Source organism: Pelecanus crispus, chromosome 11 (assembly GCF_030463565.1).
Source record: "Pelecanus crispus isolate bPelCri1 chromosome 11, bPelCri1.pri, whole genome shotgun sequence".
In the NCBI taxonomy this organism is placed as follows: Eukaryota; Metazoa; Chordata; class Aves; order Pelecaniformes; family Pelecanidae; genus Pelecanus; species Pelecanus crispus.
Window position 1 is genome coordinate 18,228,443 of NC_134653.1, and position 15,411 is coordinate 18,243,853.

At 63.9% G+C, this 15,411-nt stretch overlaps 1 protein-coding gene across 1 annotated transcript; it reads right to left on the reverse strand.

Moving 5' to 3' along the window:
- Positions 1–1,955: 1,955 nt before the first annotated feature.
- On the reverse strand, positions 1,956–11,199 carry SBK1 (SH3 domain binding kinase 1). The gene is made up of 4 exons (XM_075719065.1): positions 11,091–11,199; positions 3,623–3,820; positions 3,314–3,516; positions 1,956–2,738 (listed from the first exon to the last, which is right to left on the reverse strand). Exons 1-4 carry the CDS (start codon positions 11,197–11,199, stop codon positions 1,956–1,958), a joined length of 1,293 nt encoding a protein of 430 aa, XP_075575180.1.
- Positions 11,200–15,411: the final 4,212 nt, after the last annotated feature.

Sequence of the window (15,411 nt, forward strand, 5' to 3'; positions counted from 1 at the left end):
CCACTGAGATTTTTTTTTTTGTTGCTTTTATAACTATGTATTTTGTCATTTTTTATGGTTTTAGTTGGTGGGTTTTTTTAATCCTTTTCAACAGTGACAAACTGAGGTAACGTCTGTGACACTACAGCCTCTCCTACGGGAAGAAGGTCCGAAACCCAACAGCCGAGGGAACTGGAAATAAAAACCCGACAACCTACCGACACAGCGACCTTGACGGGAACAGAAATCACACCCAGGCACCCCTCCATGGGACAGACTGCCCAGGGAGGTACAACCGGGATCCCTTATCTACATTATTGCACGAAAGATCGAGGACATAGAGGGACCTAAGGCAAAAAGGAGAAAAACCGCGCCTAGCGTCTCTACATCGGGGCAATGCTACTTCTAAAACTGGCCCTCGGCCCTGGCACCACAGGTGGGCGGTGGGCAGAGGTGGGTGCCGCGGGGATGGGGGGCAGCGGTGGTGGCGGGGGGGTCCGGCTGGGCGCCCACCTGCTGTGTAAACTGCTGCTGCTGCTGCTGCTGAATAGCATTATAGCCCTTTGTGTGGGAATTGCGGGGCTGGAGGGGACGGGGGGGGTCCCCATGGTGCCCACCTGATGCTCCGGAGGGAAGCCCAAGACATGCCAGGGCTTGGGTGCTGCCGCCTCAGGTGCCCCCCAGCCTCTCCACCCTGGCAGTGGAGTGAGCCCCCCGCTGCCCTGGATGCCCAAAACCAGGAGGGGGGTTGTGACCCCCTACCCCCCAACCCATGACCTTGTCACGAAGGGGCCACCAGTGGCTCCTGCCAGCACCACCCCACCTCGCTACAGCCCCTGGGGCTATTTACCCTGCTGCCTCCTCCCCACCAGCTCCAGGGGAGGGGAATGGGGGTTTGGGGAAGGGGTGACAGCAAGGAGGGTGATGGGGACAGCGCAGGGAGCCATGGGGGCCTTCAGGAGGCCACCTGAAGCCCCCCTCCCCTGTTCCCCAGGTCCTGCCTTGGAGATGTGCCACCACCACCTTTTCCAGTTCCTGGGTACAAAAAGTCTGCGGAGGGGACAAGGGGACACCGCCACAGCAGAGCCAGCCTGTCCCCAAACTTCCAACCCACGGGACAGCTGGCACCGCGGCCGCCGGCCAAAGCCTGGAGCACAGCTCCCAGCTGGGAGGGGACCGGTCCCTCCGGCCGGGGGTCTGGTGCTGGTACACGGCCGCCCAGCGGGGCAGGACAGGTGGGGACAGGGGCTGCCAGCGGCTGGGATGCACGACGACACACAGACAGGGACACTTGCTACATCAATGGCTGCCAGCACCTCCCGCGACAGGGAGGCAGCCGGGGCTGCCAGGGGTCCCAGGTTGCTGGCGACCCCCCGGCTCCCCATCACCTCCCGGTCCTCACCAGCAGGACAGGGACCGGTGGAAGGGGGCAAATCACCATCCACCCAAACCTCCCCAAAGGCCTCCTCCATGGTGCGGGGTCATCGGCCTTCCCTCGCCCTGGCCAGGAGCAGGGGGTGGGGGAGAGCCAGTGGGCACTGGCTGCCCCGAACCCCCCCCCACCCCTGCATGGTGGCCCGCACACACACAGCCCCCCCTGCGCCCCCTCTCCCAGCTCTTCCTCCCTGTATTGGGAGACTTTTCTTCATGCAACCACGGTGGGAGCCTTGGAGGGGGGCAGCATGGCCATGGCAGGGGCTGGGGGCACCGACGTCCTCCCCAGCAGTGAGTGGTACCCTTGGCCGGGCTCCTGCTGCTGGCCTCACCCAGGCGGGGTGGGGGGATCAGCATCCTTGGCGCTATGGAGCGCAACCAGTTTTGTCCTTTTCCTCTTCGTTTTTTTTCTTTTCTTTTTTTGCTTTGGGAGACCTGGAGCCTGGTCCCAGCTTGCACCACCACCACGAGCAACCCCCCCCATCCCTGTCCCCTGGGCAGGGGGACAGGATGGGCGGCCGCCGCGTGCCGCCCCGGCGCCGTCAGACGCAGATCTCTATTGCTGTGGCCAGGACCATCTGCCCTTTGCCTTTGTCCTGCCGTCCGTCTGTCCTGCTTGCCGTCCCCGGGGGGGCCGCGCTCGGCTCGGAGCTGCGGGGTCCGCTCCCTTCGGTCAGGACGGTCCTCTTGAGTGGGGCAGGGGTGCAGGGGCCAGCCGCCTCGTGGCGATGGGGACCAGCCGGGAGCTTGTCCCCAGCGTGCTTGCGGGAGCGGTAGGAGGGTCGGCGCCGCACCTCAGCCATCAGGTCACACTTGATGAAGTAGAAGACCTCCTTGACGGGACAGCGCTTCTCGGGGTCGAGGGCCAGCAGGCGCTGGAACATGCGCAGGGCGCTGTCCGTGAAGCGCCGCCACTGTGAGGGCAGCCCCCCCAGCCGCCCCTTCTGCCACCGCACAAACTCCTCGAAGAAAGCGTCAGAAGCTGCCGCCGCCTCCCAGGGGAAGTTACCGGTGAGGACGCAGAAGATGAGCACCCCAAAAGCCCAGACATCAATGCTGGTGTCCACAGCAAAGCCCTCCGCCCGGCCGGCTTGGCAGACCTCAGGCGCCGTGTAGGGGATGGTGCCGCTGATGCGCTTGACCCGGCAGCCCACCTTGCGGGTCATGCCAAAGTCGGCCAGTTTGACGCGGCGGCAGTCGCGGTCAAAGAGCAGGACGTTCTCCGGTTTGATGTCCCGGTGCACCAGGCTCTTGCTGTGCATGTAGTCGAGGGCCAGGCCCAGCTGCTGCACACAGCGCTTCACCAGCTCTTCGGGGAGCCCCACCTGTGGGCATGGGGACATGGCTTCAGCCACCCGCCACCAAACCCTGTGGTGATCCCACCCAGCTTGGGGACCGCCATATCCGTATGTTATTACACATCCAACGCAGTCGCGGATGCTTTTATCTGGGGTGCTCTCTGCGACAGACAGGTGGTGGGTCCCAGGCCACCCCAGGGATGGATAGAATTATAGAATCATAGAATCGTTTAGGTTGGAAAAGACCTTTAAATCATCGATGATGGGTCTCAGGACCTGCAGGGGATGGGTGATGGGTCCAAGGCCACCCAAGGGATGGGTGATGGGTCTCAGCCCACCCTAGGGATGCGTGATGAGTCCCAGACCACTCTACGGACAGGTGATGGGTCCCGGGGCACCCCAGGGGAGGGGTAATGGGTCCCAGACTTGCTTGTAGGGGCCTGTGGTTGGGGCCAACCCATATAGGGATGCCCCATCCCTGCATGTGGCAGCCCCACATGGCCACCAAAGCAGAGGCAGCTTTGCTCAGCGCCATGGGGATACTGAGCCCCCGCACCCCCACAGCCCAAAAAGGCTCCTATGGGAGGGGTGGGGGCTCCCACCTGTGGCGGGATGATGTCGAAGAGGTCCCCACCAGGGGCATACTCCTGAGCGAAGACGTAGCAGTCCTCGGTCTCGAAGACCACGTCAAAGACCTTGATGATGAAGGGGCTGGAGGAGAGCGTGTTGGTGATGCTGAACTCCCGCAGGAAGTTCTTCAGCTTCGTCTTGCTCTTGTTGACGAACTTCAGGGCCATCTTGGTGCCTGCAGTGGGTAAGGGATGGGGGTGAGCCCGGGGCATGGTTGGGACGTGTTGGCCACCCTGCTCCCAGCGCAGCCACGTCCCCCATGCCCCCCCTGCTCCCCTCACCTGTGCTTTTGTGGGACACCAGGTCCACCTTGCCATAGGTGCCCTTGCCGAGCTCGCGGATGAGGTCATAGTGCTTGCTGATGTCGGTGCCTGAGAGGGTGCGGATGGCCAGGGACTGCATGTCCTCGGTGATGAGGGGCACCCCGCAGCAGGCCAGCTTGCGTGACGGCTCTTGCTCAATCGAACCCGCGCTCATGGCTGCGCTGCAAGGCAGAGGCACATCACCACTTTTGGTGGGTGCTGCAAAGCCACCGCGCCCCATCGCGTCCCATTCCATCCCTGGGGCTGGGAGCCACAGTGCCTTGCAAAGGGGCACCAGGCTGCTGAGGGTGGTGCTGAGCAGCACCCACTGGGTGCCACCCCTCTGTCCCCAGGGGCCACCAACCCAATGGCTCTGGAGAGGATGCTCCAGCCTCTGCAGGGGCTGCAGCCATGCGGGGCAGGGCCAGGGGGTGCAGTGGCCCCCACGCCTCCAACTCAGGGGGATGTCTGGGGGCAACATGAGGGCTCGGGGCATGGCAGACCCAGGAGGGCAGGGACATGGGGGGACACATGTGCACACACACATTTCCTCAACCCTGGTGTGTTCACAGCCACCGCGCAGGATGGGAGCTGAGGCCCTTTGGGGCTCCCCACTGCTGCCACGGTCCCCAGTGGGGACCCCAGGAGCCAGCCCTGTCCCCTCCACCCTCCCACCTTTGCAAAGCACCAGAGCCCCCTCCAGAGCCAAGCCTGCCTGCGAGCCAGCAGTGCTCTGGAGCGGGGCCAGGGCCGTGCCACAGGCACCGAGCGGGACACAATGGCTCTGCAGCAAATCACTCCGCCATATACCTCTGACCATCCATCAGCACTGATTCTTGGCTTTCCCCCACCAGGGTGCCAGATGCTCTGGAGCAGAGCCTGGCCAGCAGCGCACGGACAACAGCGCCGACGTCCCTCACTCCCGACAAACCAGCAGCAGTTTTTCCTCACCCTTGCCATCCCTGCAACAAGAGCCGAGCTTGGACTCACCCACCACACCAGCGAAACCACCCTGGGATCTCCTCTGATGTCTTCAGGATGCTGCATTGCCCTCCATCATCCCCCACGAGCGTGAACCCCATGCCCTACTGAGCTGCCCTGCGCTGCAAGCGCGCATGAGAGCACAGTGTGACCACCCTGCGCAGCGCGAGCCCCGAGCGGGGACATGGGCCCCCCACGGCCAGTGTGTACCTTGGCAGATAAATCCGTCTGCTTTTGATTTTGTAGCAGTGACAAAAATCATGGGACAGCAGCCGAGCGGGTGCTGGTTTATATTTAGATTTTTAATGCAGCGTCTCACCAGGGGGGGAAAAATCTCCCGCTCAAATTTAATCCCTCTTGCCTCTGGGACCAACGGTGCCCGGGGGTCTGATCGGCACCGGGACAGAGCCAGGAGCGCAGGCAGCTGGGGAAGTGGTGCAGGCGCTCTGCGGCTGCAGCCGTAGGCTCGCTGCCCACAAAACACCCGTATGGTGTGGTTTGCAGGTGGCGAGCCCATGGCTGAGAAAGATGGAGGCTGAGCACACTGTGCTGGAGGGTGTGCACAAGTTGCCCCACTGCAGAAGGGAGCCCGGGTGATGCCCATAGGCTGAGCCCCATGCCACGGCCATGCAGGGGCTGTGACAGCCACCCCAAATGGTGCCAGACACCCCATGGGCAGCCACAAAGCACCCGCAGCACCCTGGAGTCAGGGTCCTGCCCAATGCACGAGGATACTCCCAGCCCTTTCCCAACAAGGCTGAGCCTGATCTCCAACCTCTCCCTCCTTTCTTTCCACCACTGTGCTGCCTCTCATCCCAAAGCAGAGCTCAGCTTCTTAATTTTTTTTTTTTCCTGGGAAGTTGGGCAAAAAATAGAAAAGGAACTTCAACATCATGATGTTCCAAAAATGTAACGGCTTGACTCATAAGATCTCCAAAGCAGCTCATCTCCATAGTGTTTTATTGGCCTCCTGGAAGAGGAGCACCATTTCAGCGTCTGGGTGCTGGAGGTGGAGGTGGATCAGCGCAGCAGCTCGATGGATACATGACTAAAAACAGCTCCCAGCATCCTGCAAGAAGAATTCTGTCTACGCTTGAATTTACAATCATGCTCGTCAATGTCTCCTAATTAACCTGTGTTGAAATGCAATTATTCAAATCAGCAAAGTTGGGGTTTGAGAAAAAAAGCCTGCCGGTGGGATGGGAGAGAGGAGGTGAAGGACTGATGGCTGCTTAAAGGGCTCTCCAGGTCAAGGGCTATTTGCTTTTTCCCTTGGATAAACCTGCTGGGTTTTCCAGGCAGCTCCTTTCCGACCAGCAACCAAGAAATGCCCATCAGAAACGGGTGTCCCACCACACGAAGTCCCCTGCCTGCCTGCCAGGCTTTCGCAGCCACCCCAGGGCTGTGGCTTCTGCATTTGCGGTGCTTTATGGAACAGGCAAACCTGCTGCGGTGCGGGTCAGCAGGTCCGGCACGGGGCCGTGCTGCCGGGGATGCGGGCACTGCTGGGATCCTGCCACGGTGCCTCCGTTCCTGCTGGCTCAGTGCGACGCACCCTGCTCTGTCAAGGCTAACAGGAGCACACCAACGCCGCGGAAAACCAAACAGCGATGGTGGCAAAAATACCAATGCGCTGAGGCCAAAAAAAGCATAAATGCAGAAGTTTTCATTAAAAATTGAAATGCTTTTGAAAACACTTTGGTTTTGATGCAAGCAACAAAGCGGGGCAGCAGTGGGGACAGGGAGCGAGGGCTCATTTCCAGCTGGTTCTGCAGGCTCACAGGGCCAGCGGGGGTCAGGGGGACAGGGGGGCATGGCAGGGGATGGTGCCAATGTGGCAAGAGATGCCGCCAGCCTGGCATGGTCGGGGTCGAGGTCCCACATCCTTGGCTGCCTTCTGTGCCCATGCCAGTCTTGCCGACGCAACCGCCTGTGCAGCCGTGTGCCAGATCAGGTCAAACCGGAGCAGAAATGGGGCCTTTTCCCAGCACAGCAGCTCCTCTCCCACCTCCACGGCACAGCCCCGAAGCACTGGGGAAGAGGAGCCAGCATCGTGCCCGAAGGAAGCCAAAACCGCCCTCCTGGCGCATGGTTCCTCAGCTCAGTTGTTTTGGGTGTTCTTGAAGAAGAAGCTTTTAAAAGCAGGGGGGAACAATGCACATCCCAGCTGAGTCCCGGCAAAGGCCCCTGTGGCACAAGACCCCAGGCAATGGCAAAGGGGCAGCAAAGATGCTGCCAAGCGGCACCGGGACCCCACCACTCACTGCAGGTAGTTTGTGCCTTCATCTCCGCATCCTGAACCATTTCTCCTACTATTCAGACTAAAATTGTTCTCTGTTTAAGCTTCAGAACCATTTATCTCATTGAGTGAGGAGGATAATCCACCCACCTCTTCCTCGCTCCCTGGCAGGTATTTATAGGCAGCCACTCGTCTCCCGTCGGCAACTGCCGCTCCTCTCCCCAGAGCTCCCCGGTTCCATCCCCAACACCGTGGAGCAGCTCCCAGGAGGATGGCATCCCGTATCCGGAGCCCAGCATCCCACCAGGCACCGGGGCCAGCACCGCTAACCTGCTCCCACCCCAACACCGCTCCCTGCAAGGGGATGCTTTCCCCTCTTCCACATCCTGCTCTGCTGCACGCCCAGCCCTGGGCGCATCGGCTCTGCCAATAAGTAATTGCAAACTCATTAAGAGCTCATTGAGAGGAGCAGAAGCTGCCCGGGAGAGCTGCCCCAGGCACCTGGCAGAGGAGGCTGCTGGAGCAGCGGCTGCTTGGAAATTAAGAGGGGAAGGAGGAAAAAAAACCCTCCAGCCACATGAGAGACCGACAGGTCAGGAAAACAACCCAGTTATTGAGTGGGGTCAAAGGAAAAGGGTTTCAAGGCTGAGCCCAACACAGGGGTCTCTACAGCAAGGCGGCATGCTGGAAGCCCAGTGAGGGGCCAGGACTCACACCATGGGCTGCTCTGGGGCAAGGAATTGGGAATACAAAAGGAAAAACCATGTAGGGCAGGGTTAGGGTCTCTACAAGACCCAGATTTCTCTTTAGAGAGGGGAGAAATGAGAAATACCCGGCAGCGGGGCAGGTGCAGGCCTGCCCCTGCGGGTGCCCTGGCTACACCACAGGTATTTTGCAGAGCTTTGATTTCCCCCCATCCCCAAACCCTCCCACCACTGTGATGCTCACTAAAACAGAAGCGTGCTCATCAATTATGGTGTAATTGGCATTAGTTATTAGCGAGTAACACCGACTCCCCCCAGCCTGGCAGGCTGGAGGCCAGGGCACCTGTCAGGAGGGAGCTCGCTCCCTCTGCACCCCAGCCAGCTCCCAAACCTCCCCTATTTTCTCCAAACCACCCGCTGAGCCAGCAAAGTCACTTCCAAGCGAGCATTTGGCCTCGCTGGGTCCATCCCCGCTCCCGGTCCCCCACCTCCCGCAGTGCCCCGGTGCTGCCCGCGCAGCGGCCAGGTGCTGCCAGGGCGAGGGGGCAGGCAGTGCCTCGGCCATGCCCTGTGCTGAGCCGCTGCCTCCCAGCACCCCACTCCATTTCCAGCCTCTGCCGCCTCCGTTCCTGCCTGACCCCGTTCCGGGGACATCCTCTCATCTCCTCCGTGCCGCTGGGACCAGCGCACTGGTGTGAGGCATTATTAGCTGCGCTTTCCGGGGGCAGCGGCACGCCAGCACCCAGGGAGGGCTCACAAAGGCACCTTCACCTAACGAGGCTGATGTCTCTGTGGGCATGGGGCAAGGAACAGGCATCTCACAGGGGCTCAGAGCCACAGGTACCTGCCGTGTCCGGACATCCTCCGGCCGGACAAGGGGGCTGCCTGCAGGCAGCACTGCCCTGCGCCCGGGTTGGCCACTGCCTCCCACCCCACCCAAGAGCGGCGAAACGTGGGTGGGGAGAGGGTCCCTTCACCCACGTGCTGCCCCAGGGCCGTCCAAAGCTGCTCAAGACAAGCCAAGTGTGTCTGGGAGGTGGCTGGTCGCGCACAGCACGGAAACCAGCCAGCGGCTGCAGGTGGGCAACATTTCGGGAACAGCCCCTCTGCCAGCATCCCATGACCCAGGAGGAGCAGCCATCCCCCAGAGGTGACGGATGGGGCACGGCTCCATGTCCTCTCGCCTCTTGCCGGCTCCATGGCAGTGGGAAGGCGCTGGGAAATGCTCGAGTGCTGCTTGCATCACAAGCCTGAACCAGCACCAAACCTCCGCCGAAGCGCCCACAGCAACGGTGACTTCCCAGTGTTCCCCGTTTGGGACACTTCTCCACACGATGGCACCGAATTCCCAGTTATCTGGAGTTTCTCATACCATCTCCTTGCCCGGCACCAGGATTGGCTTTGGCAAAGCCGACAAATGCCCAGAAGTGCGCGGGCTCCCAGCAGGCAGGAGCTGCTCTCCTGGCAGGGACGTCTCAGCTGTGGGGCAGGGTCAGGCCCTGTCACACGCATCCATAGCATCCCCCGTAGCAGGAGCCATTTCCCATCCCAGCCATGAGCCCGTGACAAGCTTCTTCGGCCTTTGGTCCCGAGATGCAGGTTTCACAGACAGCCTCCACAAGAAAAATTTGGGAAGAGTAGATAAAGCAGTGCCTGGGCTCTCTCCTCTGACAGCCCTTGCCATCCTCCCGAGGGACAGGCGGCTGCCGCTCCCCAGGGAGCCACTGCTCTCCCCTCCCGCTGCCATCCTCCATGCCCTCCGCACCGCTCTGCCAGAGCTGCCAGCAGGATTTTCCCTGCCCTCGTTTGCACCGTGCCGTCTCCGTCCATCAGTCCCTGACGGCAGGACCTTGGCTGCCTCTCAGCACTTTGGCCTCCCAGGATTTTTCCTGATGAGCGGGATGGCTTCGTTAGGACCTCAGCTACTCCAGCCTCCAGCTCCTCCCGCCTTCGCCGCGCCTCACCGCCGGCACCGGGGATTTATGATTACTTCATTGTTTGATTGGTTTCATCAGCCTGTCATCATCTCCCTCCCAAAACTCTTCCACCAGCGCCGGCAGTATCACACGTTTGGGATCTGCAAAGACAAACGCCCCGAGCGGCACCTGCCCGTCGCCCGCCCGGTCCCCGTGGGCAGGGCCAGCCGGCCCCTTGGCCCCTCTCGCTCTCGGGGGCAGCGCGACACATCACCCTGCCGCGAAAACCGGCCCTGTCTCCGCTCCGAGGGGCTTCACAGCCTCTACACGCGGTGGGGCTGCTGTAACCCCGCAGCCTGGGCATCACCCCAGTGGCCCCCGCCTTGACCCCAGCTTCCACCAAGGGTGACGCTCCCACCTCTCCCACCTCTGCCATCGCTCTCGTGCCCCCCAGGCAGCCTCCTCCCGCAGCATCCCGGGCAGGGTACGGAAACACCCCGCTCACGGCCACGCCGTGGTCACGCCAAGAGCCAGGAGGGTCAGGGGCTCGGCACATGGGCACCCGATCCGAGGCTTCGCCTCCCAGCAGGCAACACCCCGACGCCAGATCCAGCGCAGAGGGGTGCCGAGACCGGGCCGCTGCGGCCCCCCGTGCGGCTCACCCGTCCCCGAGCTGCGGCAGGGCTCCCGGCTGGCATCGCCCGGCCACAGCGCCAGCGAGGCCGGACCTGGAGGAAAGTGGGTCAGGCTCCCGCTCCCGCTCCCCAGCCGCAGCCGGCGAGAGGCTGGTGCGGGCTGGAGGCCGGCTGCCGTGGAGAGGGGAGACAAGAGGAGGTAGCGAGGGGAGACGAGGGGAGACGGCGAGGGGAGACGAGGGGAGACGGCGAGGGGAGACGAGGGGAGACGGCGAGGGGAGACGAGGGGAGACGGCGAGGGGAGACGGCCTGAGCTGCCCCCGAGGCCGCCTCTCGCCCGCTCTCCCCTCCCTGCTCCCCTTCCCCTGCCCCCAGCCGCTTTCCACCTCAGCGCATCCTTCCAGAGCCCTCCCCACCCCCCGAATTCACCGGGACCCCTTTCTCCCTCGGAAAGCGGCCCCGCCTGCGGCCCCGGAACAAGTGCAAGGCACAAGCCCCCCCGCCGCCGCGCCGGCCCCCGGCTCCGTCCCCGCTCCGGCACAAACTCCTTTCAAGTGTGACTCACGCCGCTTCCGTCTCCGGCCCCGAGTTTGTCCCCGCAGCCGCAGGGCCGGGGGCCGGGCCGGGGCGCAGGTGGCGGCGGCCGGAGGAGGGACGCGGCGCCGGGAGGCGGCCGCCGGCGGGACCCCGCGCTGCCGCCGGGGAGGCGGCCGAGCCCCCGGGGGCAGCGCCCGCAGCGCCCGGTGACCCCCCCCGGCTCTGCGGGGAGCGGCGGGAGGAGACCCCCCGCCATTCGTCCCGGAGCCCCGGTTGTACCGTCATGGTTGTTTTGGCTGGCGGGGAACCGCCGCCGCCGCCGCCCCCCCCCAAGCGCCGTGCGGGCAGACAAAGGGCGGCCCCGCCACAAAGGCGCGGGCCGGTACCGGAGCGGGCGGCGCCCCCTCCCCGCCGCCGCCGCCGCCGCCGCCTTACCGGTGGGGCGAGCCGCCGCGCCCCGTCCTCGGCGGGAGAGGAGCCGCCGCCGCCCGCCCCCCGCGCGGGGCCGCGCCGCGCCGCTCGCCGCCCGCACCGCCGGGCTCATGCCGCGGCCCCGCCGCCGCCGCGGAGGAGCGGAGGGAGCGGAGCGGAGAGCGGCGCCCCCCGCCGCCCCCCGCGCCGCCCCGCCCCGCCCCGCCCCGCGCTCCGCCCGGCACCGGCACCGCCCCGCAGCCGCCGGGGAGGGAGGGCGTTCCGCCGCCGTTCCCCCGGGCGCCGGTGGGGGTGCGGGGCGCTCCCCACCCCGGCCGCTCGGACAGTGCCCCCCGCTGCCCACCCCCCCGGCACCGGCACCGCTCCGGCCCGTGGGCCCAGGCCCACGCGGGGGTTGCGGGTGGGTTTGCCCCGGGGGATGCGCGGTGCGGGGAGCAGCGGTCCGTCCCGGGGCAGGAGCCGGGGGCCGCCGCAGAGCCCGCCTGCTCCCCGCCGGCCTTCGGAGCGCCAAGCACCGCGGGGGTCAGCCCGGCGGAGCCACCCCACGGGCGGGACGCGCCGGTGAGCAGAGGCGGGGACAGGTACCTCCTCAGTTACCCGCAGCGATCGGGCTCCTCACCCCTTCCCCACCCCACTCGTCGCTGCAGGCGGCAAAAAAACTCTGATAGCCCAAGCTTGGAATATCTGGGGTTCACCGCCATCGGCACCGTGCATTGGAAACGCCCTTACGCAGGACCACGTCCCGCTCTCGGCAGGTTCTCCGTCTCCTGGTCTCCCTGAGCCTCCCAAGACTTTGTATTTCTTCAGCGCGAGCGATGCCCACCCTGGCGCGGGCAGCGCCCGGCTGACCCCTCCGAAGTGCTGCTCCTGAACACGTGCAGAACATGTGGCTTCCCCCCATGCACTCACGAATGGGGGGACCCTTCAGACAGAGCCAAGCAAAGCCAGCCAAGGAAGACGTGTCGCACGGGCTTCCTTTCAGCATCGTTAAAGTTTGGCAACACGTTCAGCAAGTGATTTCAAAGCTGGGCACCGGCAGCTCCCAGGCACTTCCAACCCAGGGGACGGTGGCAGCTCTCCTGGAGGAAGGCAAGGGGTAGGCACCGCGCTCCTCCTCGGAGCATCCCTGGGCACATCTAGTCTTTCCGGATTTCTTTCTGTGCTCGCCAGGGCTGAGCAGGGACGTTTTAACACAGGTCGTGGTTTGCTTTGGGGCCTCCTTGGCTCTTAGCTGGATGCCGGCTCCCTTTGCTCTCACGATGCCACTTTGAGCCGACCCACAGCCGTGGGGCTGCTCCGCGCTCCGAGGGGTGATGGTGGGTTGTTCCCACGTACCACGTGGGCTGTGTGAGCCGGCTGTGCCCGCTCCGCAGAGACCAGCACCATCCCACTGCCGCTGAGCCCCCCGCCACCGGAGAGGGCAGGGGAGCCATCGCCACTGACTCACTGGCAGCTCTAATCCACTTCCAGTTTAGCACGCAGAGCAATTAGTCTTTTTATGAATGACTTTAAAGCAAAAGGCTGAATCACATTCTGACACTTCTCTTTAATTTGGTGCCAGGCGCTGCTGTGACATTGCCACCCGTCTCCCATCCGGCAGCCACGTGGGGCATGGCCGGCCTCGGGTCTGGGCAGCGGGAGAGGCAGCTGTGGCTCACGAGTGCTTGTCGGTCCCCTCTATCCCCCTTCTGCTTGCCGGTCCCTGCCACAGCTCCCGGCACATGTGGCTCAGATGCTCCGAGTATGGATGATCCCCACCAGAATGGGGGCATCCATGTGGCATGAGAGGAGAAATGCTGTCCCCTGCATGACCAGAGCCTGGTGATCCAGCAAGCCAGGGCAGGCTGGACGGGTGCTGGATGGGTGCTCAGACCAGGTGCTGTGGGGCTGGAAAAGGGGTGGCACAGGGCAGGAGAGCATCTTCGGGGCAAAGGTGCCAGGAACAGGCATGGTTGGGAGATGGGGCAGAGCTGGGGTGCTCCCTGTGCTGCCACGTAAGCAGGACATGGGCTGGTAAAAGCTACCACAGCCTTCCTCACGCACCCTGCTCCATCGGCCGCTGGGGACGGAGTGGGTCCAGCCTCCCCTTCCCATAGCACCCGCACAAGGCACCTGTCCCCCCCTGTCCCCGGCCTGCCCTTGCCATGCCGTCCCCCGGCTGCAGCTCCCTGGCTCCTGCAGCCTCCTGCTCATGGTGCTTCGAGCTGCGCCTCTGAGCTCTCCTCGGCTCACCCTATTTATAGCTCGGGGCTGTTTCTAGGTCAGGTGTGAGGCGCCAGTGCCCAGGGAGCCTGCTCAGGGACTGTGGGGGGCTGCAGGGACGGTGTCGCACACCCGCACACGGCTCCGCTCCCAGTGTCACTGCCCCAGCGTTGGAGGATGGGGCTGTGCTGTGCCCCGGGTGCACAGGGGCTGAACTGTCGGTGAGGGACCAGCCAGGCTGTGGGAGGGTTCCGTGGGGCTCGGCAGGGCTCTGTGGGGCTTGGCAGGGCTCTGTGGGGCTCCATGGGGCTCGGCAGGGCTCCGTGGGGCTTGGCAGGGCTCTGTGGGGCTCGGCAGGGCTCCGTGGGGCTTGGCAGGGCTCCGTGGGGCTCTGTGGGGCTCAGCAGCTCATTTTGTGAGTGCCAGGCTGCAGACCGGCACATCACCAGCACGTGGGTCACACACAGATTGAATGATAGTAACACCGATAGCACCAGTTAGCGTCTGCATTGAGCTCGTGGTCTTCAAAGCACTTAGAGAATATTAATAACTATTTAAGATTAGCGAGATGAAAGGAGCCAGATCAAACATGTTTATCACCTAGCTCAATCCCAAACCATGCGATGAGCCCACTGCTCCCCAAGGGACCACGAATGACCCTGGGAATTCTGCTCGGAATGGAAATGTCCTGGCTTGTGCCATGGGGGACGTGCTCGGACAGGATGTGCGGCAGGGAAATGACCTGAAAAACCCAAAATGTTTCTAGCAAGCCCAGTCCCCTCCAAATTCAGCGGGAAGGTCGCTCGTCCCTTTGCCATCACTTGGTCCCCCCCGGCAGAGTGGGAGCCAAGGGGCCGTGCCCTGCATAGCACGTGGGTCGGGGTGCCACGGCCGCCCACAGCCTGTCACACTCCGGTGACACGAGCTAAAACCTGCCTTAAGATGCTGGCAGGGATGCTGGGAAGGAGCAGGCGGGGGGAAGGAGGGAGGGCGACTCGGGAGCGGAGCACGCCGGGAGTCGCAGCGCCCGCGGAGGGGACGCGCTCGGCCCGGGGAGCTGCCCGCGGCACCTCCCAGCTGCTTTTCGATGTTCCCCCCCCCCCCCCCCCCCCCCGCCCCCGGAGCATCCACCAAGCTCCGAAACCTCCTGCCCTGCCTCTGCGGTCGGGCCGGCCCTTCGTTCTGCCTCGGCACCCGGTGCAGGCACCGGCACGACCTTCGCTGCCCGCAGTCCGGCCCCCGTGGCCAGGGCTGCTCGCCCGGCAGCCCTCCGCATGGCCAGCCCGGGATGCACGACCCCCGTTGGGGGGACTGGGTGCCCCCTCGGTCCCCGGGGACAGTGCCCAGCCAGGAGGATTTCAAGGGGAAAGGGAGCCAGTGGGAGCTGGTTCCCGGAGCACTGGGGTGGGGAGTTAAGTGCCCCCCACCTCGCGGGCCCCCCCGAGCGGCGTGCCGCCATCCCCTGCTGTGGCTGCTGGGACAAGATTCCCAGCGGCTGCTCTCAAGGTCAGGGAGGATACGCAGCCCAGGCACCATGGGGCACAATCTGCAGCTCAGCTGCGTGGTGGGGACGCGCCGAGCCGCTGCCAGCGGCCGTTGGGGTGCTGTCTCCCCTCCCACAGCCCCCCAGGCCCTGTCCTGTGCTCCTGGGGGGGATAGGATGGACCCTAGCCAGCCGGGGGGTGGGGGCACCGCGAGCTCCCTGTGTGCTGGCCCCCCCGACACAAGCTGGGTCAGGACCTACAGCACCATCTGCCTGCGGCCACCTGCAGGGAGCTTGGACATGGTGTTCACTCTGGAGCATAATGATGACTATTCAGCTACTGGGTTGAAAGGAAAAGGAATGGTTTTCTTTTGAATGGTTTCTTCTGAAAAGAAGCAGAATGGGTTTCTTCATGGGGGAGGTGGGATTTGGGGGTGTAGCAGGGTCACAGCACTGTCCCACTCCCACCTACTATCTGGGTCTGAAGCTGCAGACACTGGCTGAACAGCTGTGTCCACAGCTCCTGCTTGCAGCATTTCCCATCCTGCCACCAACCGGGGCCAAAGCAGCAAGAGGGACTGAACTGGGAGCACAGGGAGAGCCATGGGGCCTGCCCCACACCCCGGCACCCTGGCCAGC